The 25,673-nt window shown below is 41.7% G+C and overlaps 1 protein-coding gene across 2 annotated transcripts in view; it reads left to right on the forward strand.

Moving 5' to 3' along the window:
• Positions 1 to 25,673, forward strand: part of prkcz (protein kinase C, zeta) — a 136,694-nt gene that overhangs the window by 11,078 nt on the left and 99,943 nt on the right. For both annotated transcript variants that reach the window (XR_005639218.1, XM_039800650.1), the window contains exons 3-4: positions 288 to 377; positions 1,681 to 1,731. Coding sequence is in view for 1 of the 2 variants with exons in the window: in XM_039800650.1 (XP_039656584.1) it covers positions 288 to 377; positions 1,681 to 1,731 (141 nt within the window). In the remaining variant the exon portion in view is untranslated. The remainder of the gene's footprint in view (positions 1 to 287; positions 378 to 1,680; positions 1,732 to 25,673) is intronic.

Raw genomic sequence — 25,673 nt, forward strand, 5'->3', positions numbered from 1 at the left:
ATGCCGAATGACCACAGAGACCCAAAACCTCCCCAAAGAAAACAATAATGACCAATAAGAGACACAACACGACTACAAAGAGATGCATAACCCCACAAAGAGACAAAATCCCACACAGAGACACAAAGTGTATAAGGAAAATGCATTTTTTATTTATTTAAGTTTTCCACAAACCACGGGAAAACACTTTACACAGGATACGGCCATGCACAGTATTGAGTGTAGGTTACCTGCTTTCTGACATGTATGATTAAATGTATTGAGAGTGTGTGTTTGTGTGTGTTTAGGGGACCCTTGTACCATCTCGTCCCAGATGGAGCTGGAGGAGGCTTTTCGTATTTACAATCGAACCAAGAGGTCTGGACTACTGCTGCATGGTGAGTCAGCTCATAATTTTAATTTAATTTCTTGGTTATTATTATACGATCCTAATTATTTAACTAGTTGCCACAACGGACAACTTTAGGAGAGCTAAAACACCACAGAAAGGTATTTACCTTAGCAAGCATTGCAACATTTAAAGCGTAACTCTCGCCAAAATGCAACCTAGGTCTTTTTGTGAATGTACCCGAGTCAAACTTTCGTATAAAAGCATAATTAGGATGGAAACGCCATTTTTAAGAGTGACCGTAATTTGGTTTTTCGGTCAAATGGCCTTTTGAATGGGAGAGCTAGGGGTCACTACTATGATCACATCAAAATCACTATTTTTAAACCACTAAGAAGTCTCGACATAACATGAGACTTTGCTCCAGGTGTCACCAGGGGCTCTACACATGAACTCAGCATTGACAACATTGTTTGTGGACATAGAGTTTACTGAAAAGAAAGGTTATGAACAACTCACTTTAGCTGCTGTTGTTTCCGCTCGCTGCTATCTTTGCCAGTCCAAAAGAGTCGATCTCCGAATGCGAATTAACGGACTCCATAGGAGGAAATGTCATTCTTATATGAGGCCCCTTTTTCAACTACAAGGTCAATATTGTTTTTCACTAACGACAAAACAACAAATTATCCGTGCATTTATATGGAACTAAGCTTTAGGAGCTTTCCATCTTTACTCTCCTCCCTGTTAACGTTGCATTCGGAGATCGACTCTTTTTGACTAGCAAAGATGGCTGCGAGCGGAAAAACAAACAGCTAAAGTGAGTTGTTCAAAACCTTTCTTTTTAGTAAACTCTGTGTCCATAAACAATGTTCTCAATGCTGGAGTTCATGTGTAGACCCCCTGGTGATACTTCAAGCAAAGACTCATGTTGTGTTGAGCCTTGTGTTTTAAAAATTGTGATTTTGATGTGATCATAGTAGTGCCCCTAGCTCTCCTATTCAAAAAGCCATTTGACCGAAAAACCAAATTATGGTAAATCTTAAAAGTGGCGTTTCCGTCCTAATTATGCTTTTAAATGAAAGTTTGACTCGGGTAGATTCACAAAAAGACCCTAGGTTGTGTTTTGGCGAGAGTTACACTTTTATGGAATGACAAGTCACGCAAACTTAATGCAACCATTTATTCATGATTTTTCTTGTACACATTTTCAATTAATAAAATCACTTCAGGGTGTCCATCAACTGGAGGGTTGGGGTTTTAATTTCCATGACCTTTGCATATTTCTGTCACATTTTAAACAGAAAAACAGCAGATTGAAATGGTCAGTTTCCTTTATTTTCTGTCTTTTGCAGTCTTCCCCAGTATCCCAGAGCGGCCTGGCATGCCCTGCCCTGGAGAGGACAGTGAGTAAATCAGTTCCATTTCATTCTCCATCCCCCTCTAAGACTCCCATTGACAGTGAGAGCCCATGCTGTGTAACCAGCACTGTTAAACTAGGTTAAGCATCTCTGTACCTGGTGCCTAGCTTTGATGTAAGTACAAAGTGGAGATGGGTGAGAGCTCTTTGGATCTCCTTGGACCCATCGGATCGGTGTTAAACCCTGTGCAGCTCTAGAGAACTCAATTGTAAATGTTGTCTCAGCACCAAACCAGAGTCAGCCAAGATTCAGAGTTAACACCGGTCACCGAAACACAGTTACGTCATGTAGTTTTGCAGCCACAGGTGTATTCCAGCCAAGCAAAGTCTGTAAAATTGAGAGTTTACACTTTTCCAACTGGTAACCGAGAGCTTTGATGACAGTCAGCACCATTGCAGACTGTCTTCCAATCTGCTTGTTCAAACCTAGACACACAATTTCTTTTTTGCCATTAAAACATTGACTACTTTTTTATGTTTTAACCCCCCAGGCCAGGGGGGCTAAAGCTAAAACACAAATTTTAACAAATGCTTTTGCATGATAGTCAGTTAGCCTCACCCCCTTTAGCTTGTAAAACTATTCATCCATCCATCCCAGCACACTGGACAGGAGGCTTGCAACACGCTGAACAGGCCACCAGTCCATCACCGGGCTAATGCATATAAAGGCCGTTCCTACCACAGAAACTTTTTGCCGTTTGTACATGGTGAGCTCTATGTAAACAAGCCTGAAGATTGTTCTTTAACTTGGATATCAGTTCAGTTATTGTTGTGTAAAAGTGATTAGTCACTGCTGCTCTGCCCTGTGTCTCTCATGTACTCCCATGTTGTTTGCCGCACTCCCTCGCTATCTATTTGCTGTGACAGCATGTTTCAGGAGCTTGTGGACTGCACTCCTGTGTGTGTGTGTGTGTGTGTGTGTGTGTGTGTGTGTGTGTGTGTGTGTGTGTGTGTGTGTGTGTGTGTGTGTGTGTGTGTGTGTGTGTGTGTGTGTGTGTGTGTGTGTGTGTGTTTGGTGGGACGAGAGCCCTGCTGTTTTGTGCTGAGGCAGACTACTGGTTTACTGTGTGAAGCGCAGCGTGTTATTTTGTAGGTAGGTAATGAAGGATACACACATGTACAGTATTTCTCTCACACACGCGCACGCATAACACACACACACACACACACACACACACAAACACACACACACACCAAGTTAGCATCTATGTGTTGTGTTGTGTAAAGCTTTGCTAGTTGTGCTCTGTGGGTGATATACTGTACAATATTGTATATGTAACCGTAACAACGGTGGCTTCCTGCTGTGGCTTTTCTCCAATTGAATCCTTTTTGGAGGAAAGATAGAGCTGTTTTTAGAGAGGAGGAGAAGAGAAGAAAGAATGAGAATGAGTGGAGGAGGGAGGGACACATTGTGTGTCTGTTTTGTCAAGGCTAACTCTGTACTGGTATCTCCTGATGAAATATGCAGTCGCTAATGCTTTGTGAAGCTATTGAAACATTAATGGGCCACTTCCCCCAAATCACCAAAAAAACAAAACATATTAACATAATTTCTGATTTCTATTTGTGGGATCTTGCTGTGCAGATATTTTGCCTTATGTTGGTGTGGTCTTGAATTGTCCTCCATTGAGACTTTGAATGCAGGACTTGTACTGTGCGTTCACAGTAGTTTTAGCCTACTATTAACAGTTACAAAAAAGGTTTCTCCCTGAATTTTAATTTAGATTGATTCCTGTGTCAAATATTCTATTCGATTTTATTTAGGATTTCAATTAATTTAGTCCCGCCAAAACCAATAATTTTGTCATTTTAGTCAAACTGATTTTAAATCTGATTCTATCTGATATCTCATCATTATCTGATAAAAACCACAGGCACTTCACCTGTTCAACTGACTGACTTTAGCAGTGTAGTAAAAGACACTCGACTGTCCCGCTGTTATTACAGACGTGAACTACGCACAGACATTTGCCTTGATCATGGACCAACGGCGGTGTGCGATTGAAACACTGATGTATGATTTAGATTAATTTACTTATTGTTGGATGTTCGTGGTTTGCATTCAGCGGCAGGGGAGAGAGGTGAGGCCATGTCTCGTGAGTAGTGCAAGGTGAGTTGATTCACACAGCTGGTGCTCATTGACAGTTATACTATGCAGTAGTGTGCTGGAACCTCGATGTCTGGCACACACCAGAGACAGACAGACACGCTGGCTGCTGGATTCTGTTTACTATTGAAATGTTTGGCAAAGTGTGCCGGGAGTTTTGGAGCAGCATGACGTGCCAGAAAAGCCGGGGCGACCAGAGGCGCACGGTGAAGTTGCGCATTTATGTTGAAAATGGGTGTGTGAGCAGACGTGAGTGCGCTGTCCTGTCTGTGTTTGTGCAGAGAGGACTCATGGTGGCAGCGAGTCTTGCTACAGCAGTGACTAAACAGCTGCATTAGTCGCTTGCTTTGACCACCGCTGGTTATAAAGTTATTTTAAGGTAAAATTGTTACATGATTGCTTAAAGGCATGGATATAATTAGCGGAGGTAATGTTATTAGTACTGTATGAGTTGCAACAGCTTGCTACTGACTTCAGTGGCTGTTCTTTTGGTTGGGCTTTTATTGTGAAGGGTAGAAAAAGTGAAGCTAGTGTTATGTGCTGCTGTCACCATAGATGTATCTTAAGAGGTTTTTACTATGGGAGTTTAAGTGTGTGGGCCGTTGGTTCACGCTGGTTGAGATTACAGAGCCTCCGTGTTTTTGTTTTACTAAAGTAGTTAGCACGCATTAGCTCAGAGGGCTAACTTGGCCTGTTTACTTTATTAGATTCCTTTCTTTAGGACTGTTTATATCCTTACAACAGTGTGCTGCATGTGACGTCTTTTAAGCATGCGCATGCATCCATACAACAGGCCTGCTGAGTGTGACACTTTCACGCATGCTTGCCGCTTTTGCGCATGTTTGCGGGGCATGTCTCCCACATGTCGTCCTCACACGCAAAAATAATTTGACCCGAGGTAGATATGACTAAATCAATTCTTAGTTGGGGACACCCCTAACAAATACAATAGGTTCCTTACACCTACAGGGCCAGGGCCCTATTCTGGCCTTGCTGATTGTTCCATATGTTTATGGTGAATTTATGTTACCAAAATAAAATAGATAACATTTTAATTGCTGTAAAGTGTATGGTTTAAACTGAGACAGTGGTCCGTAAAGGCCTGATCAAAAGGTAGAGCTGTCAACAATAGACAAGGCTACCTCTGGCAGCAGCTTGTTTCTGCATTTTGTGTGTGTGTGTGTGTGTGTGTGTGTGTGTGTGTGTGTGTGTGTGTGTGTGTGTGTGTGTGTGTGTGTGTGTGTGTGTGTGTGTGTGTGTGTGTGTGTGTGTGTGTGTTTAAAATCCTGGATGATGCGCTCAGTGCTGGCTGCCCTGCCTTGCACCGGATTCTCCGGCTGAACACCCAGCCCCCCACCACCGCCAAGCACCGCCCATCCACCCACAACCCCACCCTCCTCTTCCCCCTCCCACTGCCACCACTCTTTTCCCAGCATCCCCCTCTCTTTCTCTCAGCTGTGTGGCACCGCTGTCTCTCCAGGGAGGAGCCTACAGTGCTGCTGCATCACACGAGACACAGAGGCGGGCAAGGGACACTGTGGTAGTGAAAGACAGGGGGGGGAGAGAGAGAGAGAGAGAAAGAGAGAGAAGGGGGGGAGCATTATACGGTCCAGATATCAGCTCTTAATATACAAGGCAGGCACTCCATTTTTTCTTTACTCTGCTGTTTTTGGCTCTGCCTGCCTCACCAAAAAATCTGTGATACGACTTCATCGAGGATAACACGTCCTAGGAGAAGGGAGAAGCACACAGAAAGAATTAAACAGCCTCGACAAAAGCAAGGCGTCTCTATCAGCTGTGAGGAGAGAGAAGAGAGAGAGAGAGAGAGAGAGAGAACAATTAAGGGCGAGAGAGTGAGCGAGGAAATAATTAAATAAATCCCAGGGAGGAGAGAGAAAGAGGGAGGGATCGTCAGAGAGAGGAAGAGGAGGGGATGTAGCAGTGTGTATCCTTGCCGGCTCATCACACATACACACATACACACACAGACATGTACACACACACACACACTCACACTTAGCCTGGATAATGTGCTGAAAGAGGTGGAGAGAAAGGAAGAAGGCAAACCGGTGAGCTATCTACCTCTGCATCCATCCATCCATCCATCCATCCATCCATCTATCTATATCCATCCATCCGTCTATCCATTTATCCATCTATACATCCACCCATCCTTTCATCAATCTCTCTGTGTTTCCACGGCAAACTCCGAGACAATGGATTTGGACGAGTGTGTCCTTGCCTGAATATTTATTTGAGTGTGTGTGTGTGTGTGTGTGTGGGAGATCTGTCTGCTTTCATGATTAGAATGTGTGATTGATTCTTGTCGTGTCACGCATTGCAGGCAGGTATTGTGTGCATGCATCCTGCTAGCTGTGTTAGCCTGGCTGGTGCCTGTTGGCTGGCTTCCTTCACTGTACTGTATGTAACCCTGGAAGGCTGTCTGTTTGGCAATCCACTCGGGCTGCACCTGCTAACGAGTGAGACATGGTGTTTGTGTGCATATCCGCGTGTAAAGGTTGCATTGTTATGGCAGTGTATGATTTAACCATTATATCAGGCTAGCACTGGTCGTAAATTTAGACGTGTTGCATTGAGTGACATCCTCTGATATAATGGCTATGATGCAGGTTGATTGCACATTGGCACGCTGTACACTGGTTGTATTGGAATCCTTTAACCTGAATTGACTCTAATGGTCTGTTGCTGTTTCAGAAGCTTATCCTTCATGACAAGAATGCATTCTGTCAAATAACTTGTTTGTACTATGAGGCTGGTTTAAAGTTAAAAAAATTGGCGATGGCAGTTTAAATCCAAAAATGACAATGTAAATATTGACCTTCAAAAACCTCTTGATGAACCCTAAATTGCACACACGGCAGACAAACCAAAACCAACATTTACTTTTCATGGTTAGTACCACTTAGTGTTAACAAACTGTCTTCTGTTCTGGAGGAGCTTTGTCAGGATAATTTCATCTTGGGCTTGGCAACAACACATTTTTAACAGAGAGCTTGTGTTACGAACTCCGGGCAGGACGTTTGAAAGACCTGGGTGTTTACCGGGCAGGAAGGGTTTATCAAGACACTATGAAGTTGCATTGTAGCCTGATAATCGGTCTGAATTGTCATTGCGTTTCATTTCATTTACGTAGTCTTACATTGGAATATGTTAGCTGATTTCTGTGTGGAGGGCGGGGTTATTGGGTGTGAATGCTAGAAGCACTTTCCTAGTTCCAAATGGAAACTTCATTCAAACATCAAAACATTCAGCTCAATTTCATGTTGTACCTTTCATACTTTCTGAAATATTCCATGTTTTCCAGGAAATATTCTGCATTCAAATGAATGGACGAAATGTTCAAACTTTCTTTCTTCATTCTCAGATTTTTACATTAGTGTGTGTGTGGGGTGGATTTCGACTTTTAAAATGAGGAGCAGGATCGGCGATTCCCCCAGTATTTTTTTTTCTCTCTCCATACCCGCCTGCTTGCGCACATCCGAAGCTTACAGGCTGGTAGCATGCAGCTAAAGACACAGGGTAACGTTAGCTTACCAGTAGCATGCAGCTTGACTATTTCAGACACAATGGCCACTGTCGGAGTCGGAGATGACGGAGAAACAACTGAACTGGAAAATCCATCTGCTTTCCTGAAGTCACCGATGTGGCAACATTTTGCCTTCTCCGTGACTTATGTAAACAAACAACGAATGTAAAGCGTGTGGGCTCCGACGAGACTCCACGGTGCCTTCAGTTACACGCCCTTAAACTAATGGTGAATTCAATTGCCCCACTAAAAAAAAACTCAGAGAAACTAAAACTGTTGTTGCAAAGTACCCTTCTGCCATGGCTCTTATTGTGGCATTGCCATCCCTGTTTTTTTATTTGTTTTTAAAGGTCCTATGACATGCTGCTTTTTGGATGCTTTTATATAGACCTTAGTGGTCCCCTGATACTGTATCTGTAGTATCTTTTTCCCGAAATTCAGCCTTGGTGCAGAATTACAGCCACTATGAGCCAGTCCCACAATGAGCTTTCCTAAGTATGTGCCATTTCTGTGTCTGTAGCTTTAAATGCTATTGAGGAAGAGAGAGGCGGGGCAAGGTGGAGGGTGGGGGTGTGGCCTTGACCAACTGCCATGTTTCACTCGTTTGAAAGCCATGATGTCTCTCTCTCTCTCATGGGCGGGCCAAATTCTCTGGGCGGGCAAAGCAGAGAAATGGGAGGTAACCTTTCCCCTTATGACCTCATAAAGGGAAGATTCCAGATCGGCCCATCTGATCTTTTGATCTGATTTTCTCAAAGGCAGAGCAGGATACCCAGGGCTCAGTTTACACCTATCGCCATTTCTAGCCACAGGGGGACCATAGGCAGGCTGGGGGAACTCATATTAATGTTAAAAACCTCATAAGTAAAATGTTCATGTCATGGGACCTTTAATTAAATTACATCGGGAACTTAAAATCGAAAGTCAAAGTGAATCGACACCGCTAATTGCTACAGTGCATGCCTCTGATTCTGGGCTGGGGTTAATGGCTCAGCCCCTTTTGCTTGAATGTTTTTTTTTGTTTCCTAAAATGACTAGGCATTTTAACATTCAGCCTCTGTCCTTGGCTTGCTCTTTGCAGCGCTGGTAGGTGAATACAGAGCTGGAGTATTACATCTCAGAATCTATATGTGGTTTGGGGGCATTAGGGGCTGTTTTGAGCTGTAGTGGCCACGCTCTGTGCAATCTGAGTCATCCTGTGTATTGATCCCTACAATGTTTCCAACTATTTATGAGCCTGTGTAGGACTGTGGCTGTGTGTGTGATTGGTTCGAAGATACTTTCGCGTGTGTCCGTTTTGCTGACTAGACACTGACCTATTAATAGCACTTTATGGATAACGCTCGGTTGAACAGCTCAGTCTGCAATGCAGTCCTTGATATGTAATGCTACACAATGATATATCTGCTCCCATTTCCTCTTGTTAGTGGATGTGTATCACTGCATATCAGCAGCTGAAGCTCTCTTCTAGGTTATCTATTGTAGGGGTTAGAGGGCCCGTTGAGACTGCATTATGCTCAGTCAGCCTGTGTAACTGGGTAGTTGGAGACCATTAGACTCATTGGACTGCTGCCTGCAATGTCTGGCTGACTACACTGTCTACACTACTACGTTTTGGTTTAAAAAAGAATATTTTTTGCTACGCCGGGATTGCCTAGCCCCGTTTTGGTTTAAAAAATCTCGTGGGGTTGCTTTGTCTGGACAGGCACAAGCGGAGACTTTTGGAAATGATGACGCTGACGCCAGCTTTCGCCTCCTGATTGGGTCTTCTTACAGTCATGACGTGTCCTTCCCTGATTCGTCATGCACTTATCACGTGACCCTTTCCCGGGTATAAAACAAACAACATCCTAGACTAGGGATGGGCATGATTACTTGACGATCGATAATTCATTATTAAGAATTTCATTGATGATGTTAATTTGTTATCGATTAAACTAATACTGTTTAAATTAATTTCACAGTGTGGCAGCAATTCAACATTTTACCACTCGGGGGCAATATTTGACTCCATACTCAGTTACCTGGCTGCGAGTTTCCGTTTTGATTTCAAAAGTAATCCTGAAGAGGACACGGCAAAGTGTGGCGTGTGACCATTTAGATTATTATTTTTTTTTAAACAACTTAGTTCACTGCAAACACTGAGATGCCATGTATAAGTACAACACGGCCACGACTCACATGATGTAGCATACCACTAAACAAAGTGCAACCGGCCACGGTGCATCCTGCTCTCAGTCTCAACCTAGCATAAACTTGGCATTAGCACGGAGGAGCTGCGATGCACAATGAGCAGAGAAAATTACCCAAGGGACCTGCAAGTTCCTTGACATGGATATTGGAACCAGCATATCACATTTCGTCACGACGTACCATCACCAGGCTGGTAGAAACTCACTACGAAGAACGAAAATAAGGTTCCTCGGGCTGGCCAAGTTAGCGCGGAGGTAGGCGACCTGTGCATCCCACAACGCGGGTGTTTTCGGGGGCTGGACTGACGGTCACCAGGTAGCGGTCGCGTCTGACCCCAGATCATGTCAACATGCTTATCTTTCTCAACAAAGATCAGTAGACTGGTGCAGAAGTTGTATGTGAGTTAGCCTACTGGTTATTTTTTATTAGGCTTTGTCCCGTGCCTTGGATAGCTTTGAGTTACATTCTGTTTAAGAACGCCGGCTCGCAGCTGCAGGTTCTGCTGCTTCGCACCGCAGCACATCTATAATCTATATCTATAATCTATAATATATATCTATAACCTCCAGTTTAACTGCCACAAGTTGTTCTTCTTGTAATTAAGATCTCATCGAGGAAAAACACGCTGTATTTTTGTATTTTCATTGCATTTTTAATTTATAAAAAGTTAAATAAATCATGAATTTGAATATAAAAATATTAATGATTAATCGATAGTCGATCGTTAATTCTCCCGACGATCGACGAAGAAAATTTAATCAAATGCCCGTCCCTATCCTAGACTGCCTATCGGTGACTATCGGTGGTTATTTCAACATTGATAACGAAATACAGGTGATTCTGGCCAAATTTGTCATTGCTGCTCTTCCTCCGTAGTCTTTTCTGCAACTAAGCAACTGCCACCAACCGGGCAGAGTATCCATGCTGCTTCCTGTTTAAACAGACACATGCATGCCCAGTATACGTGAATGGTCATGTAAAATGTTTTTTGTTAAAAATGTTGTGTTAGTAAGGACGGAGATTAGTTCTGCTACTGGAGCTAAAACTCTTGTGTAGACAGAGATCGTTTTTTTCTCAAAATGCTGCTTAAAAACCAAAGTGTACTAGTGTAGATGTAGCCTTTGGCACAGGAAGCCTCTCATGATATGTGTGCCGGCATGAGTCACTAAACTAAGGATGGAGCTGCATCTGTTTTCCTCACATTTGATTATTGTAACGCCACGCTGCTCTTAGTACCTGCCCAATACCATTAGACACCACATACATCAACTCCCATCATCACAGCATGTACACATGGGTGTAAAGGATATCGCAAGGGCCATCGTGGCTCTGTATTTATCATGGTTGGCTTTTGCTACTTAATACTCAACCTTGGTTGTTCAGAGTGGCCTGAAAGACAAAGCATTCACATCAGCTAGAGAGACAAGCAAGAGAGAGGGTTTTCCATCCTAGAATCCCTGATCACATCAAACGACAGTGCGATGTGTGATGAGGGTGGTTGCTTGTTTGACTGCTTCTGTGCTGTAAGTTTTAGAAACCAAGGCACAAATATGCAATGATTGGCTTGAAACCAGAGATAGGGAAGCTACATTCAAAATCTAATGTCAGCGTGCTCATTACTTCCTTCACGTTGTAGCTGCTGAAGTGATCCTCTGCTATGCCTCAACTCCGAGATATAATCTGATTGCTTCTGTCAGTTGTGGATTCATTTACCTCCACAATGCCACAACATAGAATGTGCACTGAAATGACTTTTTTTTTCACTTTCTAGGGTGTATTTCTGTCCCAGTCTTCTTATTTCAAATTATCAGTCCTAATTTTCATGTAATAGGATATTTTTGTCCTACTAGTGATTAGTAATATACTTGTGTAGTCACTGCAGTGCTTTAAAGTTCACTGGGAGTGGCTTTCTCTAACCAGGATTTTCACTCACAAATTGACAAAACAGTTGACTCACTTAAGCTTTGACAGACAATTGATATGTTCAAAATATTTCTTTACCATTATTATTTGAATTTCACCAAGGTCTTGCCAGATATCACACACACATTCTTTTACATATTTTTAACAGTTGAACTTTTAGTTACAAGAGACATAATGTTCAATCATTAATTTATTTTTCTAGTCAAAGTATTTTTTACTTCAGTATGCCCCTTGTCAGTCACTGAATAGAATTAATAAGTCTGACAGTTAATAACATTATTATTAAGGTATTTTTGTGCAATGGCAGGTTTCTCCACATGTCCACGGGGTCATTAAATATAAAACAAGATAAGTACCCTAAATCACATCTCCTTTGTTTAATAAGAAAAATAAATAAAGTGCTCATATTATGCTTTTTGGCTTTTTGGCTTTTTCCCTTTCCTTTATTTTGTTATATATCTTTTTTGTGCATGTTACAAAGTTTTACAAAGGTTTACGAAGTGAAAAAGCCCAAAGTCCACCCCAAAGGGACTTACCATCTCCAACAGAAAACACTGTTCACCAACTGCTCCAAACAGCTCTATTGTAGTCCAGTCTTTACTTCAGAGACAAACGTGGGTCACTTTGTAACACACGTTATAATGCTCGCCTAGCTGCTAGCGTGGCACGCCCTCATACTCTGCTTCTGACTGGCTAGTAGTCCTTACCTAGCTACTGCACATCTGCGACTCCCAACAAAGATGGAACAGAAGTGAGATGACTCACTCTGTAGCTAAAACAGAGCTCAACACACAGGGTGAAAAGAGGAGCTGCAGCAATGTGCAGTACAACAAAAATTTTGTGTTTTGAAAATTAAACCATGTAAACTCATTCTGATATAACCTCTAAATACAGTTATGAACCTGAAAATGAGCATAAAATGAGCACTTTAATAAACACTTTTATGTAGCGGTATCTTCAAAACACACATCACGGCAATGTTGAATGGGCACCTCACTCATTTTTTAAGATCACTTTACTTTAGCCTGTAAACTGTTGTTTTATGAATTCTGTGGCTCTTGAGGAGCTTTTTCATGTCTCAAAAAACAAACCTGATGTTGTCATCTGGGTTATTGTTATCTCAGCTTGGGAAATACACATTTTTAAAGAAAAGCCTGCGTTACAAACTGGGGCTGTGGAGTTTGAAAGTCTAAGCCTTTGCTGCATCAATTTTGAACATTCTTTTTTTAATGTGTATCTCGCTAGTCTTCTCACCTAGCAGAAGTGCAATACTAAATTGTTGAGTACCCTGTTAAAAGGAAATTTCAGTTTTATACATCTCGGGTCTTATTTTTGTAGTTTTAGCCATCTTTTCAATTGGTAATCATTACATTGTACCATCCACGAGCAGTCAGATGATCATGCAGGCTTTAAAAATAAACTAAACGTGGATGAGAACCAAGACGAAGAGTAGAATAACTGCCCAAACCATCCATGACAGACCCATTTCCTGCATCAACTTTGATGTACTGTAGTTGTTGGAATTATAAGCAACATTTCAGGAGCACTTACTTTCAGTTTGACTTCCAAAGAAAGTGGTCTAGATAATTAGGATAAACTGTTTGTTTACAACCGGTCTGATTTTCTAATTGCCCCATTACACTTTGTTGTAGAGATGTCCTCCTGTTCCCAGATCTCAGCAATGACTTTGGTAATTTCAGTGTTATCATAACCTATAGAAATGATGGTGACAACTACGATTTTCTTTTTATTTGGCATAGCAGATGACCGTATTGAAATAGCCTTCAGGTGAGTACATGGCTTCAGAAGAAAGATAATCAAATAATTCTGTCAGTGGAATCTAAAGTCAGACAATGCTCCTTTTTTCAATCGTATAAGAAAAGCAGTAAACGCAGAGGATTCAGAGGAGGCTCAAAGGAGTAACATAAAAACACCCCTGACCCCCGTGATAATGAATAAATCTTCCTCCTTTCATAGTCCCTGCACTTATCTACTCTCTCTCTTTGTTCAAGCAGACAGGTGGCTTTTTGATGCGGTCTTAGTTGGCAGTTACACACTCATGCGGTTCATTTTGACTTTGCCTTTTCTTGTCTTGGTTGTCTGACACCCACACAGATCCAGTATGGGATCTATGGTGCGAGAGCCAACAGCGTACACTAGTTTCTTAGAAATCAAGAGAGACGGCCAACAAGTAGCTGTGCTTATTTAGCTGCCTCCTGCAATTGGGGACGCACTAGCTGGGGGTAGGTTGCCTCTTTTAAATTAGGGGTTTATACCAGACAATTACCAAAAAATGTAACCTTCTCCTTGTAATCTCTTTGTAATCTAAATAATTGAACCAGCCAGCAAATGTTCCATAGTCCAATACAACAAGACACTCAACTTGCTGCGTGCTCGTCCCACCTTAACATATCTCAGGCTTCACGACAATTCCCAACCTTGGGTCAAAATGAAACCCAAGCTCCAGGTTTTGAAATGTCACTATATGTGTCTTTTTCTACAGTTTGTAACCAAGTTAAACAAATTCACTGCATACTGGGTAACCTGCAGACAGGGAGCCAAGGTGGTGGTTATGTGCTGTGCCCAAGAATCCTAAAAACCTGTAATAATATGGATACAGGATATGTTGACGCACATTTGTTCTTTGGTCGGTAATGTACGTGTGGGTCCGGTGTAGATGAGATGCTTCAAAACAACCTATTCAATAAAAAAATAACTAATCAAACAAAATAACCGTTCTCCTTTCCATCTTACCACGTTACCAGGTTACCACCATACCACGTAACCACGGACAAAAAACTGTGACCTCGCTGTGGCAACACAGCTGTAGCAATTAGTCCACATTTAAAAAAACACTGGTTGCCAATGAAATGGCGCCAACAGGATACAGATCATGATTTTTGGATTTCACCGATTGCTGTTTTTTTCTGATTATTTAATTAAAGATTTCATCATTTTCGATTACAGTCTCAGAATTGTTGGCGCTGAAACCGTCTTTAAACAACGGGACACTAAAATGCAACAAAATCGATTGAGGTTAATGGTGTCTTACAGAAAACATCCAACAAGCTGCATCACATCACGGCAGCAGTGCAACATTAATTTACTGTTGCATGCAGCACATAAAGTGGGACCGGTACATCAGCTGCAACTGTAACAAAAGTGTTATGTAATGCACTCATGTATCAGGAATTAATCACTGCACTGAAACTGTGGCCAACCGCCTGAGGATGAAAATACAACAGGCTTCCAAACGACAACACAGTGCAAAGTATAGCAGCTTCCAGGCAAGAACAGCTGCCATGTTTAGGGGAATGATGTTACACAGCTTCCTAGCTTAACACCTCTGGTCTTTTTAATGGTTCTCGGTCCATTATTCAGCAGCTACAGCTATAGTATGATATGCGGTGCCACAGGCAGGGCTGAGCCAGAGACCAATCATTATCTCTGTGAGGTTAAAGTCTGTTATTTGTTGTATATGGTAGGATATTGATCACAGCTGTCAACATCAAGACACCGAAGCAACAAGTGTGACAACTGAAAGAAATCTATCCTAAAACACTTAAGAGCTATTGCTTGTGTACCTTGCACCTTTGGGCCCATTTAATTTGAGACTGAGTTGATGTCCCACTGTCTGTCTGGCGGTCGGTCTGTCTGTCTTTCCAACACTACTGTTCAGCTGTAAGCGGAACTATGTTCACTGGCATTGTCCATGACTGAGATTTAGGTAGCTGTGAATTTTGGCCATCTTTGTATTTTAAAACATTTGTATTTTAAAAGTATTTCTCATGTCACAGAAACTACTGAGAGTGAATGGTGTGTTTTGGATGGTATTATCATACTGTCGGTGATGTGTCTGTGTTTTTGTTCCGGTGCTCTGTACAGATCTGACACCCGCCCACATGCTCTCATGCACGGCTCTCTGAAGCCCTGTACGGTGTTGGCGGCGCAGAGGTCCCCAGGGGACCGCAGGTAGACAATAACTTATTTTTATGTTCATAAAAGTACCCAAAAATCAGAACATGTTGGTGTAATCCCATAGCAAGATGGTCTATAGTTTAGCCTCCATATACAGTACGCGCAGGGAAGACACACATGAGGCTGATGAGAAGTTGGTTACATTGCAGCTTATACAGTACTTACATCATTCTTTGGTGTAAACAGATGCATGCTTGTTAACAAGGTGAGAACATGGGCTACAGAACACCTGGTCCCCCGGTTCTGGGGTGCTGTTTCTCTCTTCTACTATCTGTACTTCTCCTCGCTCACTGCTCCCACCTTTACATGCTCACAGTCTTTACCTGGCAACAGTTGTCATGCATTTGATATTATATGCAAATTAGATACTTTAACTGTACATTTTCACAGAGAGAATGTATGTGACAGAATGCATCCTGAGGTATTTAGGAAATATTCCTAGTAGCCGTAAAGTATTTGCAGTGTGTGTATGTGTGTATTTTGCATAGCTAGGTAATTAGATTGGTGTTGATGACGGCATGGTGCACTGTTAAGCCCTTTAGGGAGAATGGAAGAAACTAGTCTGCGTACCGTGGTGTGTGAGTGAGTGAGTGAGTGAATGAGTGAGTGAGAATGAGAGAGAAAAGATTCAGCATGCAGGTCCTTCATGCATCACAAGATTCAACTGTCAAAGAGTGGAAGCCAATGATGAGTTACTGTAGTCTGGGACCCGTTGGACACGACTGAAGAGACAAAGAGGGAGAATGTAAATAGACTGGATCAAACCAGTTAGCTATTTATCCTTTGTCCAATGAGATTTCTCCAAAAGTGCTGTTGGAGGATGAAGCTGGTACTTGTCTATGTTTCATTAGTCTGACTCAACGGATGTACATTACTGTGTAACCGGATGCCCCTCCCCTCTCGCTATCTCAGATATCAGGGCTTAGCGTTGCCCAGGGCGGTTGTGATTGGTTGAAAGAAATACAATCAAGGCAGAACGTTTTTTTTTTCCCTATCCCAGAATAATTAGGCGGTGTAGCCAGACCATACTCCAGCACTGACACAGCTCTGTCGAGATAGGTCTGGCAATGCTAGACTAATGTTTCATCAACTTTGTGATGTGATGAAATACCACTATTTGAACCAGCTATTCTGAAATGACCCTCAGTGATGGTGATATTCAGGGCCTAATTTACTAACACTAGCGCAGTTTGCGCTGCGTCTGTTTATGCGAGTTCGGTAATAGCGCACGCTATGCTTCCACATTTTGCGTAGTATTTATCAACCCTGACACCCATCAGGCAATCAGCGTCTTTCTCCGCCCACTATACCGTAAATTGCGCTGTAGCAAAGCGGTACTTGTGCTATGATATGGCTGAGTGCAGACTGCGATATTCCCACTGCTGATGCTATGACTGTTTGAAATGATCCTGATGCCAGTATTTGTAATGTAGCGAGGAGTTTAACAACTGCTGGAATGGGATGTGAACGCTGAGTGGGAGATTCAATTTCATCTTTGATTTCTTCCAGTAACTCTAATATTGCATGGCTGCTTGATCTGTAACGCTAAATGATGTTGTGTTCACTGACAAAGTGTGATTCTTGTGTAAAAAATATTTTCAGCTTATGTCTTCGTCTTGCTCAAATTACTGTTGCCATTTCACCAGCGGCATATAAAGGTCTACGAGGAAACTCGACTGCGGCTGGTTTAGACCTGCTTTTAAGAGGCGGAGAATTTCCCCCGCAGAATAGAGGCGCGCTCTTACTGACAGTCTTTGTAAATACCACGGAATATATAATTAGGTGCACTTTGCGCTTATCCTCCCACCTTTTCGGGTGGAACTCCCACTTTCCCGACGACCCTCCCACGAACGCATATTGAAAGCGCAACTTGTCTCTTCTCGCTCATGTGGCAGACAATCTGCGATTTTACCCAAGTGCGCCCTGTTTGTAAATAGCCCGCAAGGTTACATCCGTCTTTGCGACCAATTAGCGCCTGGAAACAGGCGCAAACGGCTTGATAAATCTAGCCCTCAGTGTCTAATTCAGGTTTTTCACATACTTAGAAATGCTCTTAAGATGTGGTATGTCAAGACATAGGGGCAGATCCAGTGCAGAGGTTCACAAATAATGCTGGTAAGTTTTGTAGTTTCAATAAAAGACGTGAAAAGGACCAGTTGTATTTTTTAGCTTGCAGAATGTATCTTTATTTAGGCTTCTATGTTGGTTGGAATAAGTTTGACCCACGTAGAGCTGGGCGATATGGAGAAAATCAAACATTGCGATAGTTTTGACCGAATACATTGATGTTGCGGCGATATATTGACTATACAAAATTCACAAAATATTAACACAATGTTTTGATAAATAATCCCCAATAATGTGGATACAATGACTAAGTGGGTAAAGGTAAATAAAACATCTAGTAAGTCTGGTAAGTTCAGAGAATTACATCACTTTACTGTGATGAAGCCTTTAAAACCAGGAAAAGACAACACTTGTGTCATATCACGATATTAAGATATCCCAAATTTAGGATGACATCTTAAATATCAATGTCTATATAATATCGAATTTATCGATATATTGCCCAGCCCAAGACCCATGTGCATGTTGTCTCTTAGGTATAAATGCAGTGCATGTTATGTGTCACTACATTAGTTTAAACAGTACAGCTGTTAAGCTCTGGCGTTTTATAATAGCCTCAAACAACTGGAATAGAATAAGTTACTCCTGATGAAATTAGGTTTGTATCATCTGTATGTCACGCCAACACAGTAAGTGTAACTCATGCTCTGGCGGTGGTTCGTGTCAGGTCAGTTTCCTTAAAACACAGCTTTTCTTTTTACAAAGACAGAGGCGTCTGTGAAAGTTTTGTATTTTGTATTTAACATTGGTTGGGCTGAAAATGGCCTGGTTGATATTTTTTTTGGCCCTTATGCATCCCTGTGTTTTGGCTCTATTTGGAACGACAGCTTTTCTTCCAGATATGGTATGCTCATGAATATTTAGATGAGCTGCGCGCTGGCTGATGAGGAACCACATACACGACAATACAATACAATACAATACAATGCATTGGAGACGTTACAGCAGGTCTCGTATTTCAAAACACACACACACACTGCTGCCCTGCGCACAGCGCACACACACAAACACAGACACACACACACACACACACCGCTGCACAGCGCACACACACAAACACAGACTCACTGTCTGTTACATGCCCAGGCGTGAGCCGCAGCGGCTAAAACAGCCGAGACAAAATAAAAAAGTTTTGACACTTTCATTATAACTATAGTGTTGTTCTACCGTTACTCTTGCAACATAAAAAAAACCTCCACCAAAGAACTCACCTCGTAGCTAGTAAGGCGGGGAGAGGAGAGTGAACCCCCGCAAGCCTGTCCTCTGCCAGTGCCTCTGCAGCGCTGCGTTAGATCCACAACTCCTGCTCCATTGTCCGATATACTCGTTCTAAAACCTTTTCTCTGGGCCTGTAGGCTCTTCCGTTGTACAGTCTGGAACACTGCATTTACGACCGTGGTTCTTTTTCAGTATCCTTGCAAAACCTCCAAACTTTCTTCTTTTCTAAAGTACACTGTGCAGCTCGTGTGTGAGATCCTGACACAGCTCCAGATCAGGGTGTCTGTGGAGGGGGAGAGGCCGACAGGGAAGGCAGCAAACCCGGCCGCCGCCTGTCTCGGCAGATTGTGGAGCTTGTGAAGTCCGACACTGACTTACCAAATTTGCAATTAGCCATAAATTTTCATAAAACGGCCAATATTGGAGTTTTACATAGTTGATTTCTCGCATAAAAAAGTCTCAGAAGTGAATTTTGTAATGGAATAGCAGAGATGTGCACAACCTAGATTTAGAAGACTAACTGACCTCAGATCAGTTAGTGGCCTATTATGTAAATTTTGGGGTGTTACAAAGATAGAAGGTTGAGCCAAATGAGGAGGATTTGGGAGGTTAACGTCAACTTCCAGCTTTGTTGAGATTCGCCCGTTTTCAGAGGCAGTTTCAAATTGTGAGATTTACAGAGGAAAGAGGTATCAATGGGATTTTGAGGTTCTATGTATGTCCTAGTTACCCACTAAACTGTCGTTATTCAACTATGACAAGGTAAAATCGGTTTTGCATTCTATTACCCCTTTAATACTGTAGAGGCTTACCTACAGGAGAAGAGAGCGGCCATCATTTATCCTGAGTTAATGACTAAATTATGTCATTTTTATTATATAACGATGTATGCTTTATTTCTTATGTTGCAATAATGATTTCATTATCTAACTATTTTCCTTGCAAGGTATTACATCATTATCTTGTGATTATGTGTGGGCTTAGTTTCTTTATCCACTTCCTCTCTCAAGGCGGAGATAGACTGCTCGTCAGACTGAATTGCCATGTTGTTTTCACTCCACTACGTAGCTTTTGTGCCAAAAATATCTGCAATATGAGCAGCAGCTCAGAGGCTGATGGAGTCCATGGTGACACTGACTTGGAGAGACCATGAGGTTTGGAAGCTCATTATCCCAAAATAAAGACATGTATTAGTCATTAACACCAGAAAATACTGTATCACTGGGCGGTGTGACCTCGACTGGTGACTTTAGATTGGACAAAATCTAAAAGCTCTTGAAGGAACAACTCGATATTTTCTACAAGACCAAATATAAAAAGTAGTGAATCAATCAATCAATCAATCAATCAACTTTTTTGACAGCTGATACTTCAGAATCAGTTTGACAGATGCTGATCACAATGTGCAAGCAGGAGGTAAAGCTGCGTTTGTCGGTACAGACCAGCAGACATGTAACAGATGATCACATGCACTGTAAACACTCTCCTGTCGTCAACAACAACAACAAAAAATGACATGCAAAACATTTAACTCAGAAATCACAAGGGCTGGGGTATATACCTTTTTAAGGTATCCATCGAAATAACCCAGTACCAAGTAGTATCAAAACTTCTCCAGTCAAACAATACCTGCATTTGATTCTTTTTGTACCCAGATTTAAAAAAAGAAAATGACTATTTGGATGGTTTTGCTTGCAACCAATTACTGCCAGCGTTCAGCGATTTAATGCAACGTGTGATTGGCTCACTACCGCAGCAGCTAGTGGAGGAGCGGTAGTGGCATTTTACTCAACTGAAAGCTTCCATTCACATGATGGATATCGAATGAAGTAGAATAAAAGGTAACACAAAGTATTCTATTTGCTATTATTTTAAGGGTGCTGATATTGGCACTCCTACCATGATTGTTTAAATGAAACACAGCCCTATAGCCAAGACTTGCGGCTTGTATGTGATGTGTATATAAATTACCTTGTTCTGCCTCTGTTTTCTCCAGATAATGTTACGATTAAATCATTATATTGACATAAGTAGCCCTCGGGGAATATTAGAAAGCATAGCTGTGAGATTCAGTTCACAGAAATTAATTGTTTTGCTTCAATTTAAAATCATCGGATTCAGCAAAAAAGATTCTGGTCAACTGTAAACAATAGTCTTCCATGTTCTGCCCACGGCGACATACTGTGTCAGCAGCAGCAGATACCTTTCAGAGCTTAGCAGATATGTCACACGTTATTTCCCTCACCTTGCCTAATTGCCTCCAGCAAGTCGGCTGCTCATTTAGTGGGAATGAGAATGTCATATGTCAAATGTCCTTTTTGGTTACCACTAATGAGAGCGGCCAGACATGCATCCAGGCTTCACGGCCATAATACTCAACACACCTCTTGACTTATAAGCATCTCTAGCACCAGAAATAGCAACAGTGGTTTTGTAATGTGTCAGGCCTCCCTGCTGCACTGCAGCACACCCACATGCTCTCACTGCTGCTGTTAACCGAGCAGCTGGGAAGCTTTCTGGCATTGATCTGAATACGGAAGTTAGCAGACTCTGCTAGGATGTATTTGATTTGCAGACAACTGATGTAATCTGCCATCAATTGTTAGCTGCATTAGCCATCTGGAACTCGTGTGGCGTGTATAGGGCACGAAACATGTACAAATCTTGAATAGGACCGATCTAGGGATGGTAACAACCGTTTAACCGACAATAAGAATTTTGACTGATTGATACTCAGTTAAACAGTTTAAACAATATTAGTACATTAAAGAATTTATTAAAAAAGGTTTGATGCATGGTAAAAGAAAAATAGGCTACAGTCTAAAAAAAAAAAAATTCTAAATTAGCATCATAGACTGATCTGGCTCACAACATTTGTTGCTTGCAAAATAACACATTAAGAAGATATGGAAACCTTGGCATTACAGGTTTAGCATCTGAAAGAATATCAGTAGCAGCCTTAAAAAGCTGGTCACACCCTTTCCTCTACCCCTATGGTTCATTCTTGTGAAATCATCTGGACTTGGGTAGGTCTATTTCTGCAGCGGCATGGCTTCCAACACAGAGCTAACGTAGCTCTGAAGCTCTAAATGGGACTCTTGTCGGTGGATTGTTGACCGTGGCACAACAGAGCGCCATTGTTCGAGCTTTAACACACTGTGGTTTCTATACTGACCCGAATGATGCATTGTGGATGACAGAACCACTCTCCTGAGACAGCACTAGGTTTGTGTGAAGACTATATGTCTGACTAAAAGCTGTCTTTTAATGGGCCATTTCACTGAAACACAACAACCAAAATATTCACGCCAAGATTTTCCGTAAAAAGCTAGCAAGTAAATCTTGAGTAAAGATTTACGCTTTTTCAGTGTCAAAGTATGATGGGTTTTGGAGCTAAGTGGCTAGCACGGCTATAGTATTGTAAAGTATCGTTATAAAGTATCACAAAGTACAAAAATGCAACTAATATATGATGCACAGTATATATTATTATATGGGGGGGTACATATGCCATTGGGGATCCACTGTAAAACTACTGACAAGATATTTTTTTTCAATCTGTGTAAATGCACATTGGCTGCATTGTATGCCAGAATTGTGCATTCCTTACCTTAACTTCTTGTTAAACAGTCATAGAAAAACACGAAGCTAACATCGACATTGTAGAACGGGAAAATGTGAATTTGACATTTAAATTATTTATTTTTTACATTTTATTTAAAAATTTGCTGCTTCCTGTTGTAGAAAGCTTATGCTGATTGGCCATTTAATTACATTCCATTACTGCATGCCATAAAGACCACACATTGTTTACATTTTGTACATCTGGCATTGCAGGCGCTGGCGTCGAAATGCAACCCATTTCTTGTCAGTTGTCACAGTTTTAGCCATTGACACGCACGGAGCTTTTGCCCGCCACCCCATCAGCCCAGCCCAACACCGACTCCCAGTCTCTTACACACTGTTTATCACTTCTCTGATGCCATGCCACTCAATTGGCTTTCCTCTTAGACTGTAATGGCTTGGATTATCCAATTGCAATGTAGATGAGTAGGATACTTTGGTGACTACAGTGTGTTCATGTGTGTAGAGAGAGAGAGGGAGAGAGAGAGAGAGGAGTATTGTATAAAACAGCGGTGTCTGATGTTTAAAGTGCTGACGTGCCTCAGTTATAAATCGGATGAAACCACAGCAGAGCATGATGGCTGATGGCAGATGCGGCGTGTACTCCCAGTGAGATAATCTACCTTTGATCATGAGGCACCCCCTGACACCTGCTCTCTGGGCTGAAATACTACCTTGAGCTTTCAGTCTCTAGAAATCCAATCCTGTTTATTCTCCCATTCATAATTTCTCTCGAAATTCTGTCAAATCTAATGGGATTGTATTAGGTTGGTTTGCATGTGTAGGAATGCTAACACTGGCAGAGATAAAATATATAAATATATAGTATAATGTCTCACTTTAATTTTTTTCTAATATTCTCTTACTATTAGTGCTTATTGATTAGATGATAATGATTATTTTACTTTAGTGTACAGCTGAACAACACTGCTTGTACAAGCATGGGCAATGCAAAGGAATAGTTCAACACTTTCCTACTTTCTTTATACGTAGGACTGCATGGTACTGGTACAGATTTGGGAAAAAGAAAACGCTGGTATTGGAACAGGAATTGATATCAGCTGATACCCTGAGTCTGAGTATCAAGCCGGTTTCTCATATGATTCCCACACGTAGCTCACAACAGGAGATTGCCCGGGTCGGACCGGTTCTCACCTACTGTGAATGCACCGTTTGATTTAGATGAGGCTTAGCTAACCCTCATCAATGACAATGAGTTGCACTATTCACACATGGGCTCAATCAGACATTACGCAGATTGTGTACTCAGGAGCTGGCAGGGTCCGATACAAGTGATTCAGACATTTGCGTTCTCACATAGAGCTCCTCTGGGTAATGTCTAGATAATTTAAGGTTTGCAGTACATGTGGGAAAGTTGCTTCAGTCTGTATCGGAGGAGAAACAGTAGGATCAGTGCACCTGCTTCTTTATATAAACATTGACCCTGACATTGTATAGGTAAGGTGATAAATGTAAGTTAAATATTCACTCTTTTTAGCTCTGGTTTGGTCTCCACCAACTCCTGAGAAAAATATCTGGCTCGTTAGCTGTTAATGTGTTCACAAGCTAGTCTCTAACTGTGTCTATCTGCTGTTTGGTGCTGAGCAGGTAGGCATTATCAGAGCATTTTCACTTAAAACAGCTGCCTGCTGCTGCTGGAAACAAGGCTGATAAGAGCTAAACAATGAGCTCAAAGAGGCTACAAAACTGCAGAGATTAGTTATTAGTAATAATTATCTATGGGTTTGTCACTACGAGTTAAACCTTTGACATTACACATCAGACATAGCCTTTTGATCCATTTTTGATATAAGAATACTGCAGTTACTGCAGAATACTGCTGTAACTTTTTAACATTATTGAACATCCGTTATATTCAAGCCCTTGCCAAATGAGTTGTTACAAAGTTAATTAAGACTATCAGCTCCACACAACTCTCTCTGTATTTCTCAGTATGGCTACGTTCAGAAGATTGTGTTGTCCGGCGACTTTCCCGCACAGAAGTTTCTGTGAAACTAATTACCTTTTCTGAAGAGTCCATCATGTTTCTTTAATCCTCCGTGTCGTCTTTGGCTACTAGCAACTGTGTGGAGGAGGGGTGGGGGCGCGTGTGCGATCACAGAAGGCTTGTATCATGTTGACGCGCCGACAGTGTTGTTGTCATTACTTAGAATTTCTCATGGGGGAGACAGAAACTACGCAGTGTAGCTTTAAATAATTTGACTTACTGTACTTTTTACCACTGCTCACCATTGGGGACTAACCTTGGGCAAACACTGCATTCCTCAGTATCCCAGCTAATATTAGCATACCTGAGATGATTTGGGTTTCTCATAACTAGAGTGAGACTTTACTTTATCTGGATTAGCGTAAACAGAATAGGGTGTTGTTGTTGAGCAGGCTCAGGAAAGAATGTTAGCATCCTGATATATAAACAGGATCACAGTGTGAATGTCTGACGCTGTATACGAGCATCAGACAATCATGTAACTTGTTTTCATCGCCTTGTCATTGCTACAGTTAAGATGTTGTCTGGCGAGGAGAATATGGTGTTTATCAGAGCATAGACATACTGTATATTATGCTTTTATATATACTTTTTTTTAATTATTAATTTAGACTCCCCCACTTGTACCATGTTTGAAACATGTCGAAAATCAGTGCATCGGCCATCCACTCGGCGTTCTTTTCAAAGTGCTGTCTGTGATCATCAAATCCATTTGGCTTGCTTACAGAAAGTCCATACCACGTATGATGTTTATATGCATCAACTTTATTGAAGATGTTTTAAAACTAAAGGTTTCCAGCCACCTTTAGTGTACAAAAACAGTGCCGTTTTAAAACGTACAAAGCATTCAGACAGTAATGAAGTAGAAGTAGAAATGTGGCAAGTCTGTATGCTTTACTTTGAATGTTTCAGTCAGTGTACTTAATAAGAAGTATAAGAGTGTAAGAATTGCAGCAAATCTTGTTAAAATAGGTAGGCTGTATTCACTGCAAGGCAGGGCCCCAAAATGATCCTGCTTAGGGCCCCCATATGTACAGAGCCGACCCTGGCCACGGCGCCGCCACACCATAATCTAGCTTCTAGACATAGGCCTCATATTCTGGTTATTCTGACTCACTGTCACTCTGACTCATACAGCCCTCTCAACATGGAAAGCCTGGAAGTTGACCCATATCAAGATGAGTTATCACCAAAAGGCATGGG

Source organism: Perca fluviatilis, chromosome 5 (assembly GCF_010015445.1).
Source record: "Perca fluviatilis chromosome 5, GENO_Pfluv_1.0, whole genome shotgun sequence".
Lineage (NCBI taxonomy): Eukaryota > Metazoa > Chordata > Actinopteri > Perciformes > Percidae > Perca > Perca fluviatilis.